This window comes from Dendropsophus ebraccatus, chromosome 6 (assembly GCF_027789765.1).
Source record: "Dendropsophus ebraccatus isolate aDenEbr1 chromosome 6, aDenEbr1.pat, whole genome shotgun sequence".
In the NCBI taxonomy this organism is placed as follows: domain Eukaryota; kingdom Metazoa; phylum Chordata; class Amphibia; order Anura; family Hylidae; genus Dendropsophus; species Dendropsophus ebraccatus.
Genome location: NC_091459.1, coordinates 95,849,574 through 95,873,496, shown reverse-complemented (window position 1 = coordinate 95,873,496; position 23,923 = coordinate 95,849,574). Strand labels below are relative to the sequence as shown.

At 40.1% G+C, this 23,923-nt stretch overlaps 1 protein-coding gene across 4 annotated transcripts in view; it reads right to left on the bottom strand.

Annotated features, from left to right (window-relative positions):
• PLOD2 (procollagen-lysine,2-oxoglutarate 5-dioxygenase 2) overlaps window positions 1-23,923 on the bottom strand; it is a 155,828-nt gene that overhangs the window by 56,143 nt on the left and 75,762 nt on the right. For all 4 annotated transcript variants that reach the window (XM_069975398.1, XM_069975397.1, XM_069975395.1 and 1 more), the window contains 2 exons: window positions 2,409-2,500; window positions 383-519 (listed from right to left, as the gene is read on the bottom strand). In XM_069975398.1, the coding sequence (XP_069831499.1) occupies window positions 383-519; window positions 2,409-2,444 (173 nt within the window). In that variant the 5' untranslated portion in view covers window positions 2,445-2,500. The remainder of the gene's footprint in view (window positions 1-382; window positions 520-2,408; window positions 2,501-23,923) is intronic.

Genomic DNA, 23,923 nt, shown 5'->3' with positions numbered 1-23,923 from the left:
CAACATACTCTAGTTTACAAGCAGCTGGGTTTTATCACACATGACATAATGTGGTCACTGGCAGGAAGAATATATATGCACTAAGATATATTTATTACTTTGTTATACTCCAATGGCCTTGATATTTTGCAGTGTTTCTAGTAGAATGTCATGGATGATGAATAAGGAACATCAACCTGTTGGGATCCCTACATAGTTTTTTTTAGTTGATGATAACTAATAAACTTAGTGTGTGTGGAAATACAATCGATCAAGCTCCACACCAGAAGGTTGTAATAAAATTTAAATCCAGTAATACTTACTTTCATGATCATCTATGATGAATCTGAATAACTTTCAAGAGGATTTTCAACGTTAAGCCTATTCACATTAAAATGATTACCTGTCTGTAAAAAGAACAACAAGATCTTCTTGGTCTGTAATGGACTCCAAAGCATCCTTTAAAAGACGGACTTTCTGACCGCCGCCTATTGAATTTGCTACATCTCCACCTTTCCAGTCTAAACCTTTGCCAAGAACCTAGAGGAAGCATTGAGATAAGAAACGTGCATTACTCATTGTGCTCATCACTAAGTTTCTAAGTATTTCTGAAGCCAAAACCCAATTACAGTCACATTTTGAATCACTAAAAAGTAAAATTGTAGACAAAGACTGCATGCAAGCAGAAAATATGTTCCCGATCAACAGTGTTCTTTAAAAACGTAGGTAAAGCTACTTTGCTAAACTTCAACTACATTTACTGAGACCATTAAACAAGAGTTAACATTATAGGGCCCCTTTCCCATTTTGGAACAAAATGTACCAATATTAGGTATGTTTCATCTTCCAGACAGGGGCCTAACTACCGCCATAACAGTACCTTATTATTATCTGTATTGTATGTACACATGCCTAATCTGTTCGTTTTTTCAATAAAAAAAAAAAAAAAGTCATAGCAGCTGCTACAGGGCCTGCTGCACCAGGGACCCCCAGTAGTCCACTCCTGCCAAACACAGGGCTCCCTGAGCTGCCATTTTCAGTACCTGGTGGCTGCTGAGCGGGCCTCCTGGGTGCAACAAATGTCCCCTTAATTGCAAGCTGCCTGAAGAGCAGTTATAGGTAAAGGTTATGACTACACTTGACAGGTATGTGGTTAGTCCGGGGGGGAGGTATGGAGTCAAAACTTTGCTATGGGGCCCAGCCATTTCTAGTTATGCCCCTGCTTCCAGAACTAAAACTACAATAGCATATTGATTAGAATTTTCAACAAGAAGCTACTATATGCCATTGTGTACAACATTAATTATATAAGGTATTTGGTTACTTGTTTATCTTTCAACATACAAAAATATTAACATCACTAATAATATTATTAATAATGTTTATGCCCTGATAACTCATTTAAATGTTGCTCTGAATGTAAACAGTAATGTAAATGTTCTTTGAATCAATTCAGACATAGTAGGAAAACAAGGACATTGCTGCAGGTTTGATGCACATTCTCACTCTTTGCAATGCAGGGTGAAATACACCCATTTTCTTTATAACATTTAACCTTGTTACATAATATTGTAAAGAATGGAATAATTGCTTATGAAATTCTCCAATGAGAGACTAAAAATCTAAACAAACATACATGTTTGGTATAATGTCTGGAATTCCTAAAAAAAATGTATGGCTTAATCAAGTAAATCGAGTCAGATGCCTAGAAGGATGGTTTCACAAGGCAAAAGGGAATAAAACAGCAAAACCCTTGAATTTCTGAGGAGAATTTTTTTTTTTTTTTTTTTAATTCTCTTCCCCTGGCCTGGGGGTGGGGATTGAGATAAGGGCAAACAGATACAAATCGCTATGTACAGATAACGTCAATTATTTTTATAATCATGTTAACGAGGTTTCAGCTTTGTGAAGCACAATAATTTTGCGGTAAATTATGTTATGTATCCTTTTGCTCTTCCTAGCAAGGGTGTTATAATATATAATAATGTATGTAAACTTTAATGTATGCGAAATGTGTTATTTATCCCCTTGCTCTATTTGTTACTTTTTAATGTAAATTGAATTATAAAAAATAAAGAATTAAAGAAAAAAATGTAAGTAACATTTTTGATTCGGCCTAGTGAATAGCATAAACATAAAAAAATACAAAAATGATATCAATACAAAATATTGATCATAGTACAAAAAGTGAGCCCACACAGATTCACAAACAAAATAGCAATTGAAAGAAATACATTTAAAAAAAGTTAAACTTTTTTCTCTCTTTTTTTTTTTTTTTTTGCAAAACAAAAAGTAAAAATGGTAGCCAAAGATTAGAAAGAGGTTTGAAACAATATGCAATGATGCAACTATTAATATATTATAGGTATAGTAATGAATAGTGACTTATGACTGAGATTATTACTCCTAAGTGCAAATACATACTGTACCTTCACAGTGTAGTTAAAGTGCTTTGCAGATTGCATAAAACGAAGAAAGCCATCTTTTTCTTGTGTTGCAACAGTTAACACCAATAATTTATCTAAAAGATAATAAACATAGAAAATATAAACATTTGATACATAAAATCAATACACAAAACTTCTTTAGGGAAAGGTATATACTGTATGTTACCAATACTTATGCAGAGTTTAAAACGTTAATCCCTAAACAAACAACCAAAGACCAATACATTGTAAAGAAAATGATACTTGCTTAGGCCTTATTCACACCTTCAGTAATTTTTATGGTCTGTATATTCTTCCCGCTATCCACCTGTACAATGAGCTAGTGCATGCACAATTCGTATTTTTTTCCTGCTACAGGTTGCTTTGCAACACATCCTTTCAACCTCCTTCACTTTGCATATCGGTATTTTTCAAAAAATTTTTACAGATGTAACTAGGCTACAAGACATAAAAAAATAGCGGATCCCGTAAAAAAAAAAAAAAAAAAGGGATTCACTCTAGGACTTTTTTTTTTTTTTTTTTTTAAATACGGATTAGATTGCATACTCGTAATATACTGATCATGTGAATAGCCCTTTGAAAACTATGGGCTATAACTCAAGTACGTAATTATGGATCCTTTAAATACGGACTGTATAACAGAACATGTGAATAAGGCCTTAAGTTACATTTGCACAGAGATTTATCTGACAGATTTTTGAAGCCAAAGCGAGGAACAGACTATAAACAGAGAACAGGTCATAATGGAAAGACTGATATCTCGCCTCTTTTCAAATCCATTCCTGGCTTTGTCAGATAAATCTGTCTGTGTAAACACACTATTAGGCCATGTTCCCACTGCGAATGTTTTGTAATAATCGCGGCCGTTGTAACAATGGCCGTGATTACTACGGAACTTACGTAGTGGTACTTTCTAAGGAATCCCGGCCGGAGTGTATACACTTAGGGCCACATGTATCATCCGGCGAACGGATGATTTTTTGCGGAAAGTGCCGATTTGCGTATTATTTTATACGCAAATGGCCGATTTGCGAATAAAATAATCGCAAATCGGCACTTTCCGCCGAGTACGCCAGGGGGCGGAAAGTAGGCGGGAAGTGGGCGGAACGGAGGGCGCGGACTCAGAGTCCGTGCGATTTATCATCCGTTCCGCCCAAATGTACGCCGAAAACCTACTCCAGTCCTCAGCTGGCGTAGGTTTTCGGCGGTGCGCACCGGCGCGCACAGGATTTATGTACAGGCAGTCCGCCTCTACATAAATCCCCGTACCGCCGGAGCTGCGGGGGCATTTTTAAGTCCGGCGTAAAAAACGCCGGACTTAATAAATGCCTCCCCAAGTATACACTCCGGCCGGGATCACTAAAGGCGCTGCAAGAAACTGACATGTCAGTTTCCTGCGGCTGCAGAAAAACCTGTCAGTTCACACGATGGAGCGGATGCGCCCGCATCCAAATTCAGCGACAGTAAAGATCTTCTTAGACACCGTCCGTTCCGTGACCCGGCCGGTGAAAAACATGTGAATATAGCCTTAGGCAGTATTTTTGCTCAGTATTTTGCAACAGAAACCAGGAGTGGATTGAAAACACAGAAAGGCTATGCTCACACTCTGCTGAAATGAAGTGGATGGCCGCCATTTAATGGCAAATAATTACCGTTATTTTAAAACAATGGTCATTGTTTTGAAATAACAGTAAATCGCCATTAGATGGCGTCCATCCACTCCATTTCAGCAGAGTGTGAGCATAGCCTTTCTGTGTTTTCAACCCACTCCTGGTTTCGGTTGCAAAATACTGAGCAAAAATACTGTGTAGGAAGATAGCCTTAGCCTTATTTACATGCTTCATAAAATGACTTATTTGATTGGGAATTTTTAATGGGTATTTAATGGATATTTTTATGGGAACTCACAGAGGACAATGCGCATATATTTGTGTTACTATCTGTTTGACTATTCTTATTTAATTTCTCAATCCAAAAATAATTCTGATAGGCCTCCTGTGAAGCTGGTACATCATCAAACACTCTAGGATGAGAAATTATTTTTTGCATTTTAGCTTATGTGAATGAATGAAGTCAGTGCATCACTGCACCATGAAAATTTCAATGCACCCTCACACACAGAGTTACATTATGGGTCTGCTATATGCTGCACTGTGAGCATAATGAAACCCCAGAAGTCAATTAAATAACAAATAGCTTATTTATGAATGAAATATTTGGATAGTGATTATTATTTTTCCAGTCTAGTCAGGTTCCTCTCAGTGGCTGCATTCATATAGATGAAACAGAGAACGGCTTGAGGTCTACTCTACTCTACTTAACAAGTGCTATACAAACATTAGGCTTTGTGTATTGAAGCTAGCAGGGTCTTCTCACATGCCTTCGGGTGCAGCGTTTATTATGCAACTTTCCCATTCTTGAAACAAAAAAGCCAAAAGATACAAAGAAAGTAGTCTAAATATTCTACACAATATATAGAAAAACAAAGCCATTACCTTTAGGTTAGTTGAAATTTCTCAAGTATTTTTGTTTGTTAGTTTTTTTTTTTTACTTTGCAAGGAATTGATATTCTCTTAGCTACAGGGCTACAAGCCCATATTCTGACTGCTGAATGACGTTTCACATTCATAATTCCTATTGCAATAACTGTACTGTGCAAGACTTATTTTCAGGCAATGATCCATGGAAAAAAAAAGTAGCTTTCCTTCAGAAGGAGGAAAAGTCTAACTAGTCATAATTGTAAAGATGGCTATGCTATCAGAAAATATTGGCAGAAGAAAAGGCATTTAATTCAATAAATGAGCCTTTTGACCTTGAGTGGGAATTCTGAAGCAGCGATCGAAGATGATGGTAAGCAGACCATCAGAAGGTGGCTTAAGTCTGGAATGCTTCCTAGAACTTGAGGGTTCCACTTAGATTCTTATGAATGCAGGCAACAGTTTGTAACCTTGCTGTGTATGAACTTTCAGGGTGTGAATGTCCTGCAAAGCAGATGAGCCTTTGAATGGATGCAGTGTTTCCTTCTACGTATAATGGATCTACATGATAGGCTTGTTTGTACAAGAATCGAGGCATGCTATAAACTGCTTTGTTTCGATAATCTCCCAAACCCCAAAAATGCCTAAAGCCATGTTCACACACAGTGTGTGAAAAGTGGGGGGGAAAAAAAAAAAAAAAAAAAAGAGTTGTAAATACCAAGCATGTGCATTACTTTGAGGCCATGTCCCCACAATGTCTTTTTTATGCAAAACAACATAGCTATTGCTTATGAGCCTAGTCTCAATGTCAAATAGCAATGGGCCATGTCATTCTATTATATAGATGCATGAATACACACATGTATGTGACTGCACCTATTCCTAAAATGCATGCTGCAATAACCCACATTGACCAAGAAGGCAAAAAGAACATTTATTTTAGGTGAATTATGGGTTGATGTACTGCATGTATCCGCACAACTTTTCTTAAACAATCTATAAATTAAAGCTAAAACATATACTAAAAGGATTTAGTAAAGATTATAGAACAGTATTGTGGAATTCATAATTATCTCTAAATTATAGAGTATACGCAAGAGGGGCAAGCGGACCATGCTAAAACACAACATAAAGTCACGCTCCACACGGACATTTTATATGCCCAGAATGCAAAAAATAGCACAATGTTTGCATAATGAGCACATTCACATTATAACTTTTGCCATTATGGGATTAACAGAAGTGGAAGGAACAACAAATTCTCAAAACATTGTTGAGAAGTCAAGATTAGAGATGAACAAAAAGGCTAAACATTTGTTTCGCGAGGTTCGTGAGTTTTGGGTTAGATTCGATAATATTTGTGAATTGAATGCAAATGGATCTCATTAAAACAGCCAAATCTATAGTAGCTACAATAGTGGGACTATTACAGAGTAGCATTTTTTTCAACAGATGATGTCACAGTTTCTAAAATTGGAAAATGACAATTTAAAAAAAATGTCAATCAGTAAGAAAATTATTTAATTTCTGCCATGGATAGTAGTAGACCTTGGTGGAACAGCGGCATAAAATATAAAAACTTTCTAATTAACCATTTGACATGTTCCATTGCCCCTTCAAGTACTCTTTCAACTCCCAGCCAGTGCCCAGTGACTTTGTATAATGCACAAAACCAGCAGTTACTTGGTATACTAGACACTAGCTTCCCTGCTGCCACTGAAAACCACCCACAATCTTCCCAGAATCTCTGTATTTCTCTCTTTGCCTGCTGCAACCTACTCCCCACTACACGCAAAGCCGACTCCAGGAAGCCAATCACCTTATATAGAGGGTAAGGTGCAGACATCACAGTGACTGGACAAACGCAAGGGGTTATGGATAATCCCTTGCTCCCGCCAAGTGACGGTACTGTAAGCTAACATGCATCTGCCATATTAAATGCCACGTTTAGTGAATTTTGTAAATGAATCGCTGTGAATTAAATTCGAAAAACAAAGCAAATTGACAGCATGATTTGCAGCAAATCTTGCTTTTCTGGATTCGCTTCACTAATCTCTAGTAAAGATGACTGCTGTTGAAATTTCTTTAATGTATCTGGCCCCTCTATGGGTTACATGGTCAGCCTTTCATTTGCATGGTGGTCAACTAACGCTAGATTTCCCCTGCAACAGCCATATGTGGTCTCCCCCATCAATAAAAGTTGAACCCAGTAGGTACAAAAGCCAGATTCTATTTTAAAAAAAAAAAAAAGGGTTATCCTCGTGATAAGTTAGCACTAGTAATGTGATTTAAGAAAATATAGTGCATGAGTAAAGGACGTCACAGTATGCGGCTTTACCTGCAGCCTGAGCACAGTGTCATCTTGCAAAGTGAAGCTGCAATATACTAGTATGTGCTCTGCTACCTTATTCACTACATAAATATATTAATGTGGGACTGCTTTTGCAGGGACTGCTTTTATACTTATTTATAGGACATATACTGATCAGTAGAGAGGAGCGAACCTCGAGCATGCTCAAGTCCATCCGAACCCGGGCGTTTGGTATTTGATTAGCGGTGGCTGCTGAAGTTGGATAAAGCCCTAAGGTTATGTGGAAAACATGGATATAGTCATTGGCTGTATCCATGTTTTTCAGACAACCTAGGAGCTTTATCCAAGTTCAGCAGCCCCAGCTAATCAAATACCGAACGGTTCAGATGGACTCGAACCCGGTTCGCTCATCTCTACTGATGAGCTATAACTTTAAAGGAGTACTTGGGTGAAATTTTTTTTCTTTCAAATCAACTGGTTTCAAAAAGTTTGATTAGATTTGTAACTAATTTCTATTTAAAAAACTCAAGTCTTCCCATACTTATCAGCTGCTGTATGTCCTGCAGGAAGTGGTGTTTTTTTTTCAGTCTGACACAGTGCTCTCCGCTGCCACCTCTGTCTGACACAGCAACTCTCCAAAGCAGGAGTTTTTTTTTTTTTTTTTTTGGGGGGGGGGGGGCTCTGGACAGTTCCTGTCCTGGACAGAGGTGGCAGCAGAGAGCACTGTGTCAGACTAAAAAGAAAATTACAGATCTATATAATTTTTAGAAACCAGTTGATTTGAAAGAAAAAAATTTTTTTCCCCCTAAATACTCCTTTAACACTGATGATCTTGTGACAATGGCACCTGTCACAGGGGAAGCAAATATAATAATAATAAAAAAAAATAAAAAAGAAATAGGCACACGTAAGAGAAATAACAATAACTGTGGTGGATGCTGATCTGGTCAGAGCCATGAAAGGTGTTTTAGATTGCTCCCATATGCACTGGATGTTACATTTCAAAAGGTTAGGATAACCAATCAACTGGGATCATGGTTATAGGAGGCTGAGGTTCACTCATGCACATAGGACATGAGAGCTAGCTGTACGGTCTGATAGCACAGAGTAGCTACTGTAACAATGGTGGTGGTTGTATGAATGGGAGAGGCCAGAGTGAAAATGCAGACCCCTCTTCACTGACAAAATGCTTACACTGAGCACATGAGCATTCAAACTGGGTCAATTCTAGAATATCTTTAATATTATGCATTACAGAAGCACCAACAGGAAGTGAATGAGGAAATGCATAAAACAGACAACTGCAAGTAAACTGGAAAACTAACCAGGAGATAAAATGTTAAACTCATGATCTGGCCAGCATTAGAACCACTTTAAATTTATATATAACCTTTGTATCCTAATAGTACAAACGAACCCCTCATTGATACAGGGGAAATCACAGGTTAGTACAGTACCAATAACCACTTCTGCTTCATTCATTTTACTTTTAATATTTTTAGTCCCCTGGAAATAATTCACCAGATGATCACATTGGAAATAATTACTCTGCCAAAGAATAAAAAAAAAAAAAAAAAGGGGGGGGGGGGCATTTACAATAAGTTAACACTTAAAACCCTTTGTTAACTTCTAAGTAAGTCAGTAAGTATGTAAAACCACAGTATACTGTGACTGGCACATTGATTTTATTTTTCAAGTTTCTAAATGTTCTCAATCTCAATTAGGTTATTTGTGTTCAGCATTTCATCCAAATCATGTCAGCCACATCTACTAAAATGGAAAGGAAATTTACAGAAACCACAAACGGAATTAGACTAAAGGATCATGTACAAATAGCCTGTGTGGCAAAGCACCGAGGCCACGTCTCTCTAGTATGGAGCCACATGGCCTCCTTGTGCTTCCTTACAAGTTACATCAGTTTCTCTACCCACAAGAATTCTCCTAGGATAGACTACTTCTGTGTCTACCAAACCTGATGGCTTTTTTAATTTGAAGAATCTGACAGGGAAAACTGTTTCAAATAAAACAGATGTATAATAGATCTTTGAAAGTCATGTTATAACTATATAAAGCACACATCACTCTCTAAAGTATAAATGGTTTAAAGGGGTTATGCAGTGCTACAAAAACATGGCCGCTTTCTTCCAGAGACAGCACAACCCGTCTCCAATTCAGCTGCGATTTGCAATTAAGCTCCATTCACTTCAATGGAAATGAGTTACAAAACCCCACCCAAACCGGAGACAAGAGCAGTGCTGTCTCTGGAAGAAAGTGCCCATGTTTTTGTAGGCTGGATAACGCCTTTAAAAGCAACTCTGTACCCACAATCTGTCACCCCAAAACCATTTGTACCTTCGGATAGCTGCTTTTAATCCAAGATCTGTCCTGGGGTCCGTTCGGCAGGGGATGCAGTTATTGTCATAAAAACAACTTTTAATCCGGCAGCGCTGTGTCTAACGGCCGGGGCTTACATTTGTATATGCATTAGGCTGCCACCACCTCTCCGTCCTTCCTCCCCACCCTCCTTATCATTAGAAATGATCCAGGAACATTTACTGCTGTTTGAGCTTTGCACAGGTGTATTAACGATCCAGCCCATGTTCATTATACACACAGGTGGGGAATAGGAAGCAATCTTCCTGGAGCATTCCTAATGATGAGGAGGGTGGGGAGGAAGGACAGAGAGGGTGTGCCAGCCTAATTGTGGGTACAGAGTCGCTTTAACCCCCTTTACAACCCTTGTTTTTCTATTGTCGCCTCCCAGGTAGTATAATTTTTTTTTTTTTTTAATCGACATAGCCAAATGAAGGCTTATTTTTTAAGAAACAAGTTGTACTTTTTATCGGTACCATTATGGAATAAATTTTTTTATGATTTTTTTTTATTATTTACTGCTAAATACAGCAATTATAGCCTTATAAGAAATTTATTACTGCATTCGCTGTGTGGGATAAATAATAAAATAATGGTATTATTCAGGTCGAACAGACAGCAATATCCAAGATTTGTACTTTTCTTTTATTTTTTATGCTTTATATAAAATAAGGGAAGGGAGAGGGAAAATGTTATGCTTATTTTATTGGGGGGGGGGCCCTTCTATTACTTTTTTTATGTACATTTTTTCCTTTTTTGTACATTTTTGGCCCCTTCCCTAAGACTGCCATGGAGATGCAACAAACCAGAGATCTCATCCAGAAGTCAATGGGCAAGTATGGATCTTCAGACTCTTTTCCTGTTGCAGTAACAATTTGACTGCGGCATATAAAGGGTTGATCTACCAGGAACGGAGGTTTTTTAAATTTCTGGTAGATACAGCAGTAGGTACCCTGGTATTCACACAAGGGACAGCTGCCCGGAGTTTAATGGGCAATTAGAGATTAGAGGGAAGCTTTGGTTTACATCCTAGGAACAGTGTGGGCCATCTTTAGCAGACAGACTGGCCCAGCTTGAAAGAATACAGCTCAGGCTTTAGCAGGTTCTATCTCCTGCACAAAGCAGGTGCTAAATCCCACACCAGGTGAGGGAAAACTGTTTTTTCATCCCCTGTATTATTACCCAGGAATAATCTATGCTTTCTGCCTAAACCATGGACCTAAATACCATGGGCAAGGCAGAGCGGCATGATGGCACCTCTCCTGGACCCATTCCACACTTTAACTTAGAATGTACTTCATTATTTCTAAAAGAAGCCAAAGCCATAAAATGAGTTCACTACTGTCTAGAGGTTTCTTTGTTCCTGAACATTTAGGTCATCGTTCCGGGAGGTCTCATGTGGAAAAGATAATTACATTTTCATTGCAGCTAGTTCTGAAAGCAAATAACAGGTCTCATAAGAAATGAAAGTTTCAGCTGAGGTGCCGTTGCTGGATTTACTAAGTAACTTTCCTTTGAAAAGCCAATGCAAAAAAATATTTGGACATTAGGGAGCGAGCAAAAAAGGCGGCAGCAGCTGCTACTATATTGGGAGGGAGTTATCGGAGGACATTAAAATCTGTGCTCCGTCTGTGACGTCATCATATCTTTAACCCCTAGCAGTAATTATGTAATAATACACTTAGAATATGTTCATAGCAAACACACAGATATGGTAATACCATGTTTACCAGCTGAATGTCTTGGCTCGATAAAACAGAACTGGTTAGTTGTTCACAGTCAGCTGCCAGTACAATTTGGTGAAAGTATCAATAAAATTAGTTATGAAAGGGAAACATAGTTAGATCAGGGAAGAGGTCAGGATAGAAAACCCAAAGCAGTATGCCTTAAGACTAGAAAATATGGAGAAACAAATGGGCACAAATAAAAGTCAATGTATGTAAGAGTACTGTAACGAATAGGCTGAGTGAAATGGGATTTACCTACAGAAAAGCTAATACAAAATCAACACTAAAATCTAAAACAGAAAAAAACAAAGTTATAGTGGGATAAATTGACTAAATTGTCATGAAATGTAGATGATTGGAGAAAGAGGATACAATGTGTGTGTGTGTGTGTGTATTTTTTTTCTCTAAAGCTATATATACACACCAGCAAGACCAATGCTTATAGAGCAGAGTGGTGTTTAGTAACCTAGACAACAAGCTGTCAAAGAGAAAGAGTAGCATATCAGGAGAAGGAGGCAAGTTTGCTTTAATGTACTTACAAATATATTAAACTTAATGAGATATACAGGTATACCTATGTTAGTTGGGATAGGAATACCCCTTTAAGCAATAATGCCCATAAGGAAGAAGGTAAGAAAATGACCTGCTTTTTTTCTTAAGTCCAGATCTACAGCGGATTTCATGTCGCAAATTTTCAGCGAAATCCGCTTGCCTGTTAGTTTCTATGAGAATCCATACTCGCAGTGGGATTGACATCCCCTTGCAAATACAGTATGTAAGCGACAGCCCCCTTAACCCCCGCCGGCCGGAGCATACATTATCTGTGTGGCCCAAGGCAATATTGACTATTACTGTAAAGGGTAATAATGACCACTGTCTGGCTTGCTTCGGGGGTTCTCGGCTGAACGTCCTGCTCAGCTAATCAGTGTGCTTCCCCACCGCAACCACTGATTGGCTGAGCAGGATGTCCAGATGCCAGGAGCCAAGAAGCAAGCCAAGCATGGAGCAGGTAATGTCATGTCTGGTATGTGTGAATCTGGCGTAAAAAGGGGGGGGGGGGGTGTTTATTAACATCAATGAAGCTGATGTGCAATACTAGACCAAACCAGTTATGCTCTAACAATCATAAACCAGCCCAAGGTCCTATTCTAAAAACTGTTTACTGCTGTCTTCATATTAGGCAGTGGCCTTAAAGGGGTACTCCAGCAGGGGGGGGGGCTCTTTTTTGCTGGGATTGGGGTGGAGGTGGCTGAGGGAAAAGAAGTCCACTCACCTCCCCCGTTCCAGCGGCGGGACCCGCATTGCGGCGCTCCAGTCCAAGGCCGCTTCCTGGTGTCTGCCGCGGGCCTGAGATGATACGTCTCAGGTTCGCTCAGCCAGTCAGTGACAGAGGCGGGATCTAAGCGGACTTGAAACGGATCCCGCCTCCTTCACTGACGTCACGTCTCGGGCACGCGTCAGACACCAGGAAGCGTCCGGGAACTGGGCACTGGATCGCCGCGATGCGGGACCCGCCGCTGGAACCGGGGAGGTCAGTTGACATCTTTTCCCTCAACCACCTCCCTCAGCAAAAAAGTGCCCCCCCGCTGGAGTACCCCTTTAATATCTGTCTTTATATAAGGCAGCAGAAATGTACCAACTACAACTTCACAATAGGGCTTTGTTCCCAAATTGTATTTTTATGACAAAAGCAGCCGTTGTTTGCAATTCAAACAAGGGCAGTTCTTGTCATAAATTAGTTGCATTGAAGTCAATGCAAACCGTGGCCATTGTTCACCTAATGTATTAAACAACTGCCGTTGTTTGCTACAGTTGCAGAAATAATTGACATTGTCAATTATTTCCGGCCCTAGTGCATTGACATCAATGCAATTTTCACTGCAACAACAGCCGTTGTTTGACACTCACAACAATGGCCCTTGTTTTTGAGTGCCGAAAAATGCCCATAGCTCTTGCATTGTGTGAACAGTCTAAATATCTAATAGACGAATAATATGGTATGATTTATAAACGGCATAGCTTGTTGATTATTCTCTTTTATACGTAAAAAGCTCAGCATTACGCTTTGTTAAAAAAGGGCCATTTATAAAGAGCAGTCCAAGTCGAAGTGAAAAGGTAGAAAAACACAGGGATTGGTGTTGGAAATTTGGTCTACTGACCCCACAGCCCTGGGTCTTTAGTCTATGGTTTTCTATCTACAGTGAGATTACAACCTGCAGGATATGCCACAGCTTGAGAATGCAAAGTTGAATAATGACCCCTGCTGTACTGTTCTGTTTATATAATATTAAGGAGTGGGGATACTTTTCTTCTTCCATTAAGCTTTCTGTCCAGATAGAAGACAGCTTCACAACTGTAAACCATTGTGCCAGTTTCCTGAAGGCAGGGCCAGGAATATTACCACCATCACCTGCTAAGGGTGGGAGGAATAGGTGATGAAAGCCAATAAAAACATTTACAGACAGCAGCAGGCAAAATGGCTGCTTAACCAAATGTTTAATATATTTGGCAAAAGGGCAAGCACACTTTAAAGCAGCTGGAAATATTATTCATGAAACCTATAAGTCTGATCCATACAAGCAAGCTCACAATGTGTTTTATCCCAAATAGACATAGAAGCATTGGATATTTTAGTCAGTCACTTCTAGATTTGTAGGTAGCTGATCCAAAAAGGAGAGCGCCAAGGTCGTCTAGTAGGAATTCCCTTTGGCTGGGCAGGAATGAAGAAATGTTAAGAAGTTTCAATAATGCTGCTCAGTCTGCATTCAGGAAAATAGTAGGCCAAGGCCATTTTACATTCTATAAAGCTGCCAAAAGCTTGGAGAGAAAAAAAAAAAAATAGGTTTGTGAAATATAGTTTTTTAAAAAATGTTTTGTTAAATATCTGTAAATTTCTAAAAAAAAGATGCATATGAAAAAAACAACAAATAATTTATGACTCTAAAAACCACAACATAACCATGTTATACCCCACCATAGCCCATATACACCTCTTATCTGGAAGAACCCAACCAGATCATCAAACCTCTGCAGTTGACATCCAATTACTATATACTTAGATCACAAGCAGTATTTTGGTCCTCATTTTGAATAATAATAATAACAATAACAATAATAGTATACTGCCAACAGCTTTCACAGAACAGATTTTTTTTTTTATGATGAAAACATCTGCACCTTTTTCTGCGTTTTGGACCTACTCCTAATTTCAGCTAAAATACTGAACATAACCCATCCTGTTCTATAGTACTTGTAGCACTGGGTAGCTTAGAAAGGAGCACTTTGCTGTCACTTCCACTGACAATCTTTTAGGACAGGGTGGTGGGGGCATAGCTTGCCCCTAAATCAGGTATACTTCTTATAAAGAGAAACAAAAATATAAATATTTAAAAAAAAAATCTTTAATTTACCTTGTAACACGAAACTGTTTTTTTTGTTGTACATTTATAATTAAAACCCATAATAATTTATGCACCTACTGGTTTATTCTGTTAGCAAATTTCATAACAACTATTACATCCTAACCAAAAAAATGGTTAAACTCAATGTGCCAATGTCGACCCACAGGACGTTTACGGACAAGAATGGGCTTTTGTTCTCAGCCACACAGAATCAGAGACGTCTGCTTTACAGCGAAACGTGACTATTTTACATTACAGGCAAAGCCGTGTTAGAAGAAAAACTAACAAATTTCTAACTCAACAAGATAAAATGACGCTATTATAGGGAAACCTCAATATTTGCAAGAAAAACAAATCACAATATTTGACTTTAAACAGAGATTCTGACAAGTGATACTTTTCAAACTGTGAAAGGTTACATTTTTTTCTAACTTTTTCTTTAGAACACAGCAAGAGCAGCAAAACCAATTTCCGGGATCATTTTTACAGTAACCAGTATCGTACTCTGTCTAGGATCAGCGATGGCGGTAGAAATTAAATCATTTAAATTGCAACTAGCACTGGACAAATTGAGTCCTTGCTGTGTAGTAAATGACTTTACTTATACCACACACAAATATGGAGATCACTGGGAGAATAATCGAAAGTCTCAGCAGTTCTTTCTGTGATGCCTTTTGCATTGGTAATCGCATACATTAAAGGAATTTGTCTTGCTTTTTCTAATCAGGTGTGACTTTTTTTTTTCCTCTTACTGTGCCGAATTCTAGTTCTTCATGTAAACCTTATGTTTCGAAAGCCTAAACGTAAAATTTGTATGAGCAAAGTAACAAGTTAACATCAATGTTACTGCCATAAGCGGCAGCCTGTCCATATTTATCACTATTTAAACGGACAGCTGTCAGTTTGGGTCATCAAACCTATGGTCAGGCCAGGGCTTGTGGGCATAATACAGATGCAAATATCTTATGCCTGTCTGAAACCAGCCTAAGGCTAAGAGCGGTGCTGTTTCTGAATGATAAATGTTTTTTCTAATCTTGTACACCAGATAAGTGGTTTAAAAAAAAAAAAAAAGTCATGTCTGAAGCCAGACACTCCATAACGGAGGTCCATTTAAAACCAATTGAAATATTATCTGAAAACATTTCTATAGAACTTCTTTCTGCCGATTTGATATAATTTCCACATTAAATGGATTTTTGCTCCAATAAGCCCAGTTATTGATTTAAATCATGTTATACAGTAAATTATGAAAAAAGTCTGAAGAGCTGAAAAATTTGAACGCTGCAGCTCCATTCATTTGTTATAGAACAGTCAAAGACAGCCAAATGCAAATTCCGTCTCTCTTCAGTGGCTCGATAAAGAATAAATGGAGCTGTAACACATATGCATGGCCTGCAGCTTCATTCAGCGGGGATTTGGGGTCCCTGTTTTTGAGATCGCAGGGAATTCCAGCATTCCGACCCCTTGCAATATCTTAGATATGCCCTATCCTGTACATTGTATGTAGGGTCTACCCCATGAGAGAATACCACTTGAAGACATATCAATAAAAGTTATAATTTAGAATAACTCCTTATATCCTGAGATCCTTACAGTGCCTCATCAATGACATCAGCTTTGTGTAGTGAGAGAAAAGAGAAACAGCTTCCCCATTCAGCCAAGAGTCACAGCGTACTGTACAACAAATTGCCCTTTGCACCTCTTCTGTGAAAGTGAAAAGATCAGTAATGCTTCCTGAAGGAGTAAACTCATCAATCACATTTCACCTCCCATGTTGTGATTTACAGAATACAGCTGTTTAACTAACTCCATAGCTAAACAGGAAGCAGAACAAAGGCCAAAGGGGTGAAACACCAGCACTTAATATAGAAAGATGGGAACAAGTTACCAAAGCCAGTATATTCAAGCTAAACAGTTTATATTATATAATACCCATGAGCTGGATAATCCGGTCATATTTTCTATAGAATATTTATATGCTAAAAACCTACAGATATGTTTCAGTAAATCTAAGTGGCAAGATTTATTTATGGAATTAGCAAATGAATGTGAACGTATAACTACTCACTGGATGGTACAATGGGTCTCAGATTTCCCCACTGGTCTAAAAACAAACGAATAGATCACTGGTCTTCCCATGAATTTGGCTTACTCCATGTGTGGGCTTGCTGGGATGAATTGCGATCTAAGCTCCAAATGGGCAGAGAAAAGTATGATATTTCTTATAAATTATTGTCCTTGCCGAAAACTCTTTATAGAGGTTATACTTTCACAAGTATCTCCACACCTAGTAGCAGCCTTAGAAGGAAAGAAGAGTAATTTTAGAAAGTGAAGACGAGGGAAAAAAAGCAAGTCAAACAAAGAGGTAGTAACTATGTATTAGTCTTCCTATTCTAGGGTGTGGTAACATGAACTGGGAAAGGTAAAAAATACCCAATTTGTCCAATTTGACATGTGGAATATTTACTGTTGAAATCTCAGAGGTTCAGAAGTCTGGACTCATGGTTCTGACCTCAGAGTCTACTCTGTTTTTCACCAGTAATTATAAAATAAGCCTGAATGAAACCACAAAGTAAGAATGTTGCAATCTCATACCATCTGCAGACTAGGTTAACATTCTTAAAAAATACACAGAACACAAATACGCACAAGATATGCAATATACAAAAAGTGTAAGCTGTACAGAAGTTGGAAAAACATTTGAGAGTGAGGGGATAAGTGAGTAGACTAGTCCTCTCTGGTTTACCCTGTCTACTTAAAGGGGTTATCTAGCGTTAGAAAAACATGGCCATTTTCTTCCAGAGACAGCATCACTTGTCTCCAGTTTGGGCGGGGTTTAGCAGCTCAGTTCCATAGACGTGAATGGAGCAAACTGCAAACCATACCTGAACTGGAGACCAAAGTCATGTCGTCTCTTGAAAAAAATGACCATGTTTTTGTTTTTAATACTGGATAACCCCTTTAAGGCATCTGTATTTGTGGCCAGTGGGAAAGTCTACGCATAAGTACCTAAGACTAAAATGTTATGTCAGCTGCGAATCATGTAATGTGTATGGAGATGTCCTGACTCGATGGATGATGTCAGGAAATACAGGGTTTTGCATTCGGATTTTAACGTGCCCGCCCTGTCAGTTCTCAGAGAATCTTCTGCCAGAGGAATCTGGTAGTGGCTTACTCCCCATCTCCAAATTAAGAACACATACAAGTTCAGCCAATCCAAGTTTGCTCATGTATGGGAGGATCAAGAGATATAGCTGCTGGTTGAACAAGCCTGTGCTGACGGCTATGTTTGGCCAGCTTAGCAAATTGAAATACATGCTTACAATAGCACAGCATGTTGAGAAAATCTATAGACATACATCTTATACTGACTTTATTTACACTGGCTTCCCAGACAGCCATTCCTGTGGTGCATTCATGGCAGACATTTCCGTAAATATAGTATTAATCTGAATGGGGCTTGCAGAAAGTAATGCACATGTAACAGAAGCAAATCCATTCAGATGTAAGAGTTTCTACATCTACGGTACATCATTTAAGGGTTGGGCATTGGTTGTAAGTAGGGACCCGAAACCTCCGCAATGATTCCCGCTGTCTGCCCGCTCCATGCAGCTGGCGGATCCAGCAGGAGGAACGCCTGGAAAACTGGGATACAGCCATAGCCATAGGCTGTATCCCAGTTTTCCAGGCGTTCCTCCCGCTGCACGGAGCGGGCAGACAGCGGGAATCCGATGCCGAGCGTTCGGGTTCAGCCGAACCCGAACCTCGGTGGGTTCGGACCATCCCTAGTTGTAAGGGAAGCTACCAATCGTGGATAGAACTTTAGAATAAGTCATTTCCTTCTAGAAATAAACCACATAGTTTTTGCATAAAGAAAACAAAACAGGCCACCTCCATTGTAGCATGTGGCCAATTCCAGCTGTGTGTGTAATGATTCTGTTCACAAGTTGTACCGAGTACCAAGATCCTCGAGAACAATGCTGGGAGATGGAGCCTGCTACTTTGTTATTTTTTAGTGCCTGTTCTATGACTTTCATGAAATAAATGTACACGTGCTTGCTCACTGTGCTTGCTGACAAGTGGTTGAAAATAAGTGGAGTTTAAAAAAGGAGTTGAAAGAAGGAGTTACAAGTTCTGGTAAGTGCTAAATCTCTTTCTTTTTCACTGTTTTTGTTGCACTGAGGATGATGGCTAGCAGGATGGAAGGATTCATTCAGTGCGCAGTCTGCTGCATGTACGCACAACTGGAGCAGGTGTTCCAGGGTGAGTACCGCTGTGACAGATGTGAGCATGTTGCCCATCTAGAAGCTCGAGTTAGAGATCTGGAGAAGCATATTGCAACACTGAGGGAACTTGGCCACCTTGAGAGGGAACTTCGGCTCACTGAGCAGGAAGTTAGTGGGTTAGAGATGGAGGGTGGTGATATAGATCAGGAGGCCCAAGTAAGTAGCTGGGTTAATGTAGTTAGAGGGACCAGTAAGGGATCCAAGAAAAGGAAGGCCACTTCTCCTACTATATGCCCAAGCAAAATTGCCAAGTTAGGTGATGATGCAAGGGCATCCGTGTCAGAAATGGCAGCTCTAGTGGAACCTGTTCTCCCTAACAGCCGGGGGAACAGTCCAACTAGTAGTGGGCGGGATGGTATTGTAGGTAGGCCTAGACAGCTAGTGGTTGTAGGGGATTCTATAATCAGGAAGACGGATAGAATAATTTGTCGCCAAGACCGCCTCAACCGAATGGTTTGCTGTCTCCCTGGTGCCAGGGTTCGGCATGTGGTGGAAAGGGTGGATAAATTACTTGGGGGGGCTGGGGATGACCCAGCTGTCGTGGTCCATGTGGGAACCAATGACAGGATACAAGGTAGGTGGAGGTCTATTAAAAATAATTTTAGAGAACTAGGTGCTAAGTTGAAGGGAAGGACCTCCAAGGTGGTATTCTCTGGAATACTGCCTGTGCCATGCGCATCGCAGGAAAGACAGCGGGAGCTTAGGGAGTTAAATGCATGGCTCAAGTCATGGTGTAGAGGAGAAGGGTTTGGGTTTTTAGAGCACTGGGCTGACTTTTCATTGGGGTACAATCTGTTTTCCGCAGATAATTTGCACCTTAATGGAAGGGGGTCCGCTGTGCTGGGGGAGAGAATCCTAGAAGGGGTGGAGGGGTTTTTAAACTAGGGATGTGGAGGGAGGACAATGTAGTATGTAATGTAGTGGCAGATAGGTTAAAGAGGGGACAGAACAATGAGGAGGGAGGAGAAGGGTCCTGTGGGGGGAGGATAAGAGCAGTGGATAGGGAGATCCATATGTTGCGGATGAACAGTGAGGATGATTGTAGCCACAGCACAGTAATAAATCCCATTTCTTATAATGAAGCGGTTAAACTCGATGGTAATATAAAGTGTATGGTTACTAATGCCAGAAGTCTAGCCAGCAAGATGGGGGAGCTAGAGGCCTTGGTTCTGGAGGAGTCCATTGATGTGGTTGGTGTGACTGAGACATGGCTGGACTCCTCACATGACTGGGCTGTCAATATTCAGGGATTTACGTTGTTCAGAAGGGACCGGGTGGGCAGAAGGGGAGGAGGAGTATGTCTGTATGTCAGAAATGATATTAAAGTGAGTGTAATAGATGCAATAGTGGGAGATGACTGTGATGATGTGGAAGCATTGTGGGTAGAACTACAGAAGGAGGAAAAGAGGGAAAAAATTATTCTTGGTGTAATCTATAGACCCCCCAACATTACTGAGGAGGTAGATGGCCAGTTGAATAGACAAATAGAGCGGGCTGCCCGGGAGGGAACAGTAGTGATAATGGGGGACCTCAACTACCCAGATATAGATTGGGGTCACGGTTCAGCTAAAACCACAAAGGGGAGGGAATTTCTTAACCTCCTGCAGGATAATTTTCTGGGCCAGTTTGTGGAGGAGCCAACTAGAAGTGATGCCTTGTTGGATCTGGTTATTTCTAACAATGCTGAGCTGGTTGGGGATGTCACTGTCCATGAACACCTGGGTAATAGTGACCACAATATAGTGACTTTTAGCTTAAAGTGTAGAAAAGAAAAGCATGTTGGGAGGGCAAAAACTCTTAATTTTAAAAGGGCCAATTTTCCTGGGTTAAGGGCAGAACTTCAGGGCATAGACTGGGAGCGGCTGCTGTCACATACGGATACAGCTAATAAATGGGAAATCTTCAAATCCACATTAAATAACTGTACTGCCAAATATATTCCTATGGGTAACAAATATAAACGGTTAAAATCCAATCCCACATGGCTTACAACCGAGGTTAGAAGGGCTATAAATGAGAAAAAAGGGGCATTCAAAAAATATAAATCAGAGGGGTCAGCTGTAGCATTTAAACATTACAAAGAAGTCAACAAAACCTGTAAAAATGTAATAAAAGCAGCAAAAATTCACAATGAAAGGCAGGTAGCTATAGATAGCAAAAGAAACCCCAAAAAATTCTTCAAATATATTAATGCAAAAAAAACCAAGGTCAGAGCATGTAGGACCCCTAAATAATGGCGACGGGGAATTAATAACTGGGGATCAGGAGAAAGCTGAGTTACTTAATGGGTTCTTCAGTTCTGTATATACAAAAGAGGATGGAGCTGTGGTGGGTGGGGCCAGTACTGAGGTGGGTGGGGCCAGTGCTGCTAACACATGTAATGTACTGAACTGGTTTACTATAGATATGGTCCAAGATAAATTAAACAAACTCAATGTAACCAAAGCTCCAGGGCCTGATGGATTGCACCCCAGAGTTCTTAGGGAACTCAGTTCTGTAATTTCACTTCCCTTGTATGAAATATTCCGTGATTCTTTGCTTACTGGTATTGTGCCGAGGGACTGGCGTAAGGCAAATGTAGTGCCGATCTTCAAAAAGGGCTCTCGAACTTCCCCAGGTAACTATAGACCCGTAAGCTTAACGTCCATTGTGGGGAAACTATTTGAGGGGCTTATAAGGGACTACATCCAGGAATATGTGGTGGCTAATAGTATTATAAGTGATAACCAGCATGGTTTTACTAAGGACAGAAGCTGTCAAACCAACCTAATATGTTTCTATGAAGAGGTAAGTAGAAGCCTGGATGGCGGCGCGGCTGTGGATATAGTGTACCTGGATTTTGCAAAAGCGTTTGACACAGTTCCTCATGGACGTCTGATGGGTAAGTTAAAGTCTATTGGTTTGGAAAATTTAATGTGTAACTGGATTGAAAACTGGCTTAATAATCGTACCCAGAGAGTGGTGGTCAATGATTCCTACTCCGAATGGTCCCCGGTAATAAGTGGTGTACCCCAAGGGTCAGTACTGGGCCCTCTTCTGTTTAACTTGTTTATTAATGATATTGAGAATGGAATTAACAGCAATGTTTCTATCTTTGCAGATGACACCAAGCTTTGTAGTACAGTACAGTCTATGGAGGATGTGCAGATGTTACAGGATGACTTAGACACACTGAGTGTTTGGGCGTCCACTTGGCAAATGAGGTTCAATGTGGATAAATGTAAAGTTATGCACCTGGGTACTAATAACCCACATGCATCATATGTCCTGGGGGGAGTTATTCTGGGAGAGTCACTGATGGAGAAGGATCTGGGTGTACTTGTAGATAATAGACTACAGAACAGCACACAATGTCAGTCAGCTGCTTCTAAGGCCAGCAGGATATTGTCATGCATTAAAACAGGCATGGACTCTCGGGACAGGGATATAATATTACCGCTTTATAAAGCTTTGGTGCGGCCTCATCTGGAGTATGCTGTCCAGTTTTGGAACCCGATTCATAAAAAGGATGTTCTAGAGCTGGAGAGGGTACAAAGACGGGCAACTAAACTAATAAGGGGAATGGAGCATCTTAGTTATGAGGAGAGATTAAAAGAATTACATTTGTTTAGTCTGGAGAAGAGACGTTTAAGGGGAGATATGATTAACTTATTTAAATATATAAATGGCCCCTACAAGAGATATGGGGAAAAGATGTTCCAGGTAAAACCCCCTCAAAGGACAAGAGGCCACTGCCTCCGCCTGGAGAAAAAAAGGTTCAATCTCCGGAGGCGACAAGCCTTCTTTACCATGAGAACTGTGAATCTGTGGAACAGTCTACCACAGGATCTGGTCACAGCAAAAACAGTAGAGGGCTTCAAAACCGGCCTAGACAAGTTCTTAGAGCAAAATAATATAAATGCATATGTATAGAACCTATCACCCCTCCCCCTTCCCTGTATCCATCCCCTCCTTGGTTGAACTTGATGGACATGTGTCTTTTTTCAACCGTATTAACTATGTAACTATGTAACTATGTAACTACATTGCAGACTATATTGCATCTCTACTGCTACGATCTTAATAGACTAAGGAATAATGCACACATCTGCAGAAACACGTCCATGCATGGATGATGTTCTGCAGTCTGGACCTTGGAGCTTCTAGCATCATGATTGATTATGATGTCAGGATTAGAGATGAGCGGACTTTTCAGATTTCTGCTTTGTGAGAACCAGAACGATCGGCGCCGGATTCCCGCTGTCTGCTCGCTCCGTGCAGTGGGTGGATACCTCCTAAGGAACGCCTGGAAAACTGGGATACAGCCAATGCCATCGTTCTGGTTCTCACAAACCAGAAATCCGAAAAGTCCGCTCATTTCTAGTCAGGATTTCCAATACAGTTTAAAAATACATGCTAATGTACTGACACAGATAACGAACTTTCAAACAGTATCGGAGCTCCCGACACCATAATTAATCATGATGCTGGGAGCTCGGAGGTCCACTCCACAGGACACTGTGTTTGGATGTGTTTCTGCTGACATTTGCATTAGCCCTAAAGGTCCCCAAACACCTTACATTTTGGTCGGTTATACTTGCCACTTTCAACCACTTACAGATGTGGGTTGTAATAGGAGGTTGGCCATGATGGAAAACCCCGCCTGACATCTTTATTCTGGGAGAGATAAGCCACAGCGAGAGCTCTCTCACTGCAGCCTACCCCTCCATTCTTCATAGAGCACACGTGATTGCTTTGCCATGCCGAACATTCCTGTGTATGGGGAGGACGGGTGGCGGGCAAGAGTGTTCAGTCATCAGTTAGTGAAGGTGTATGGCCACCTTTAAATACCAAAGTATACTATAGAGGTGGAAATCAAGTAGCAAATCTTGTCATTTATGGATTGGGGAAGTAAAGGGGTCAAATTTGGCCAAATGATTATT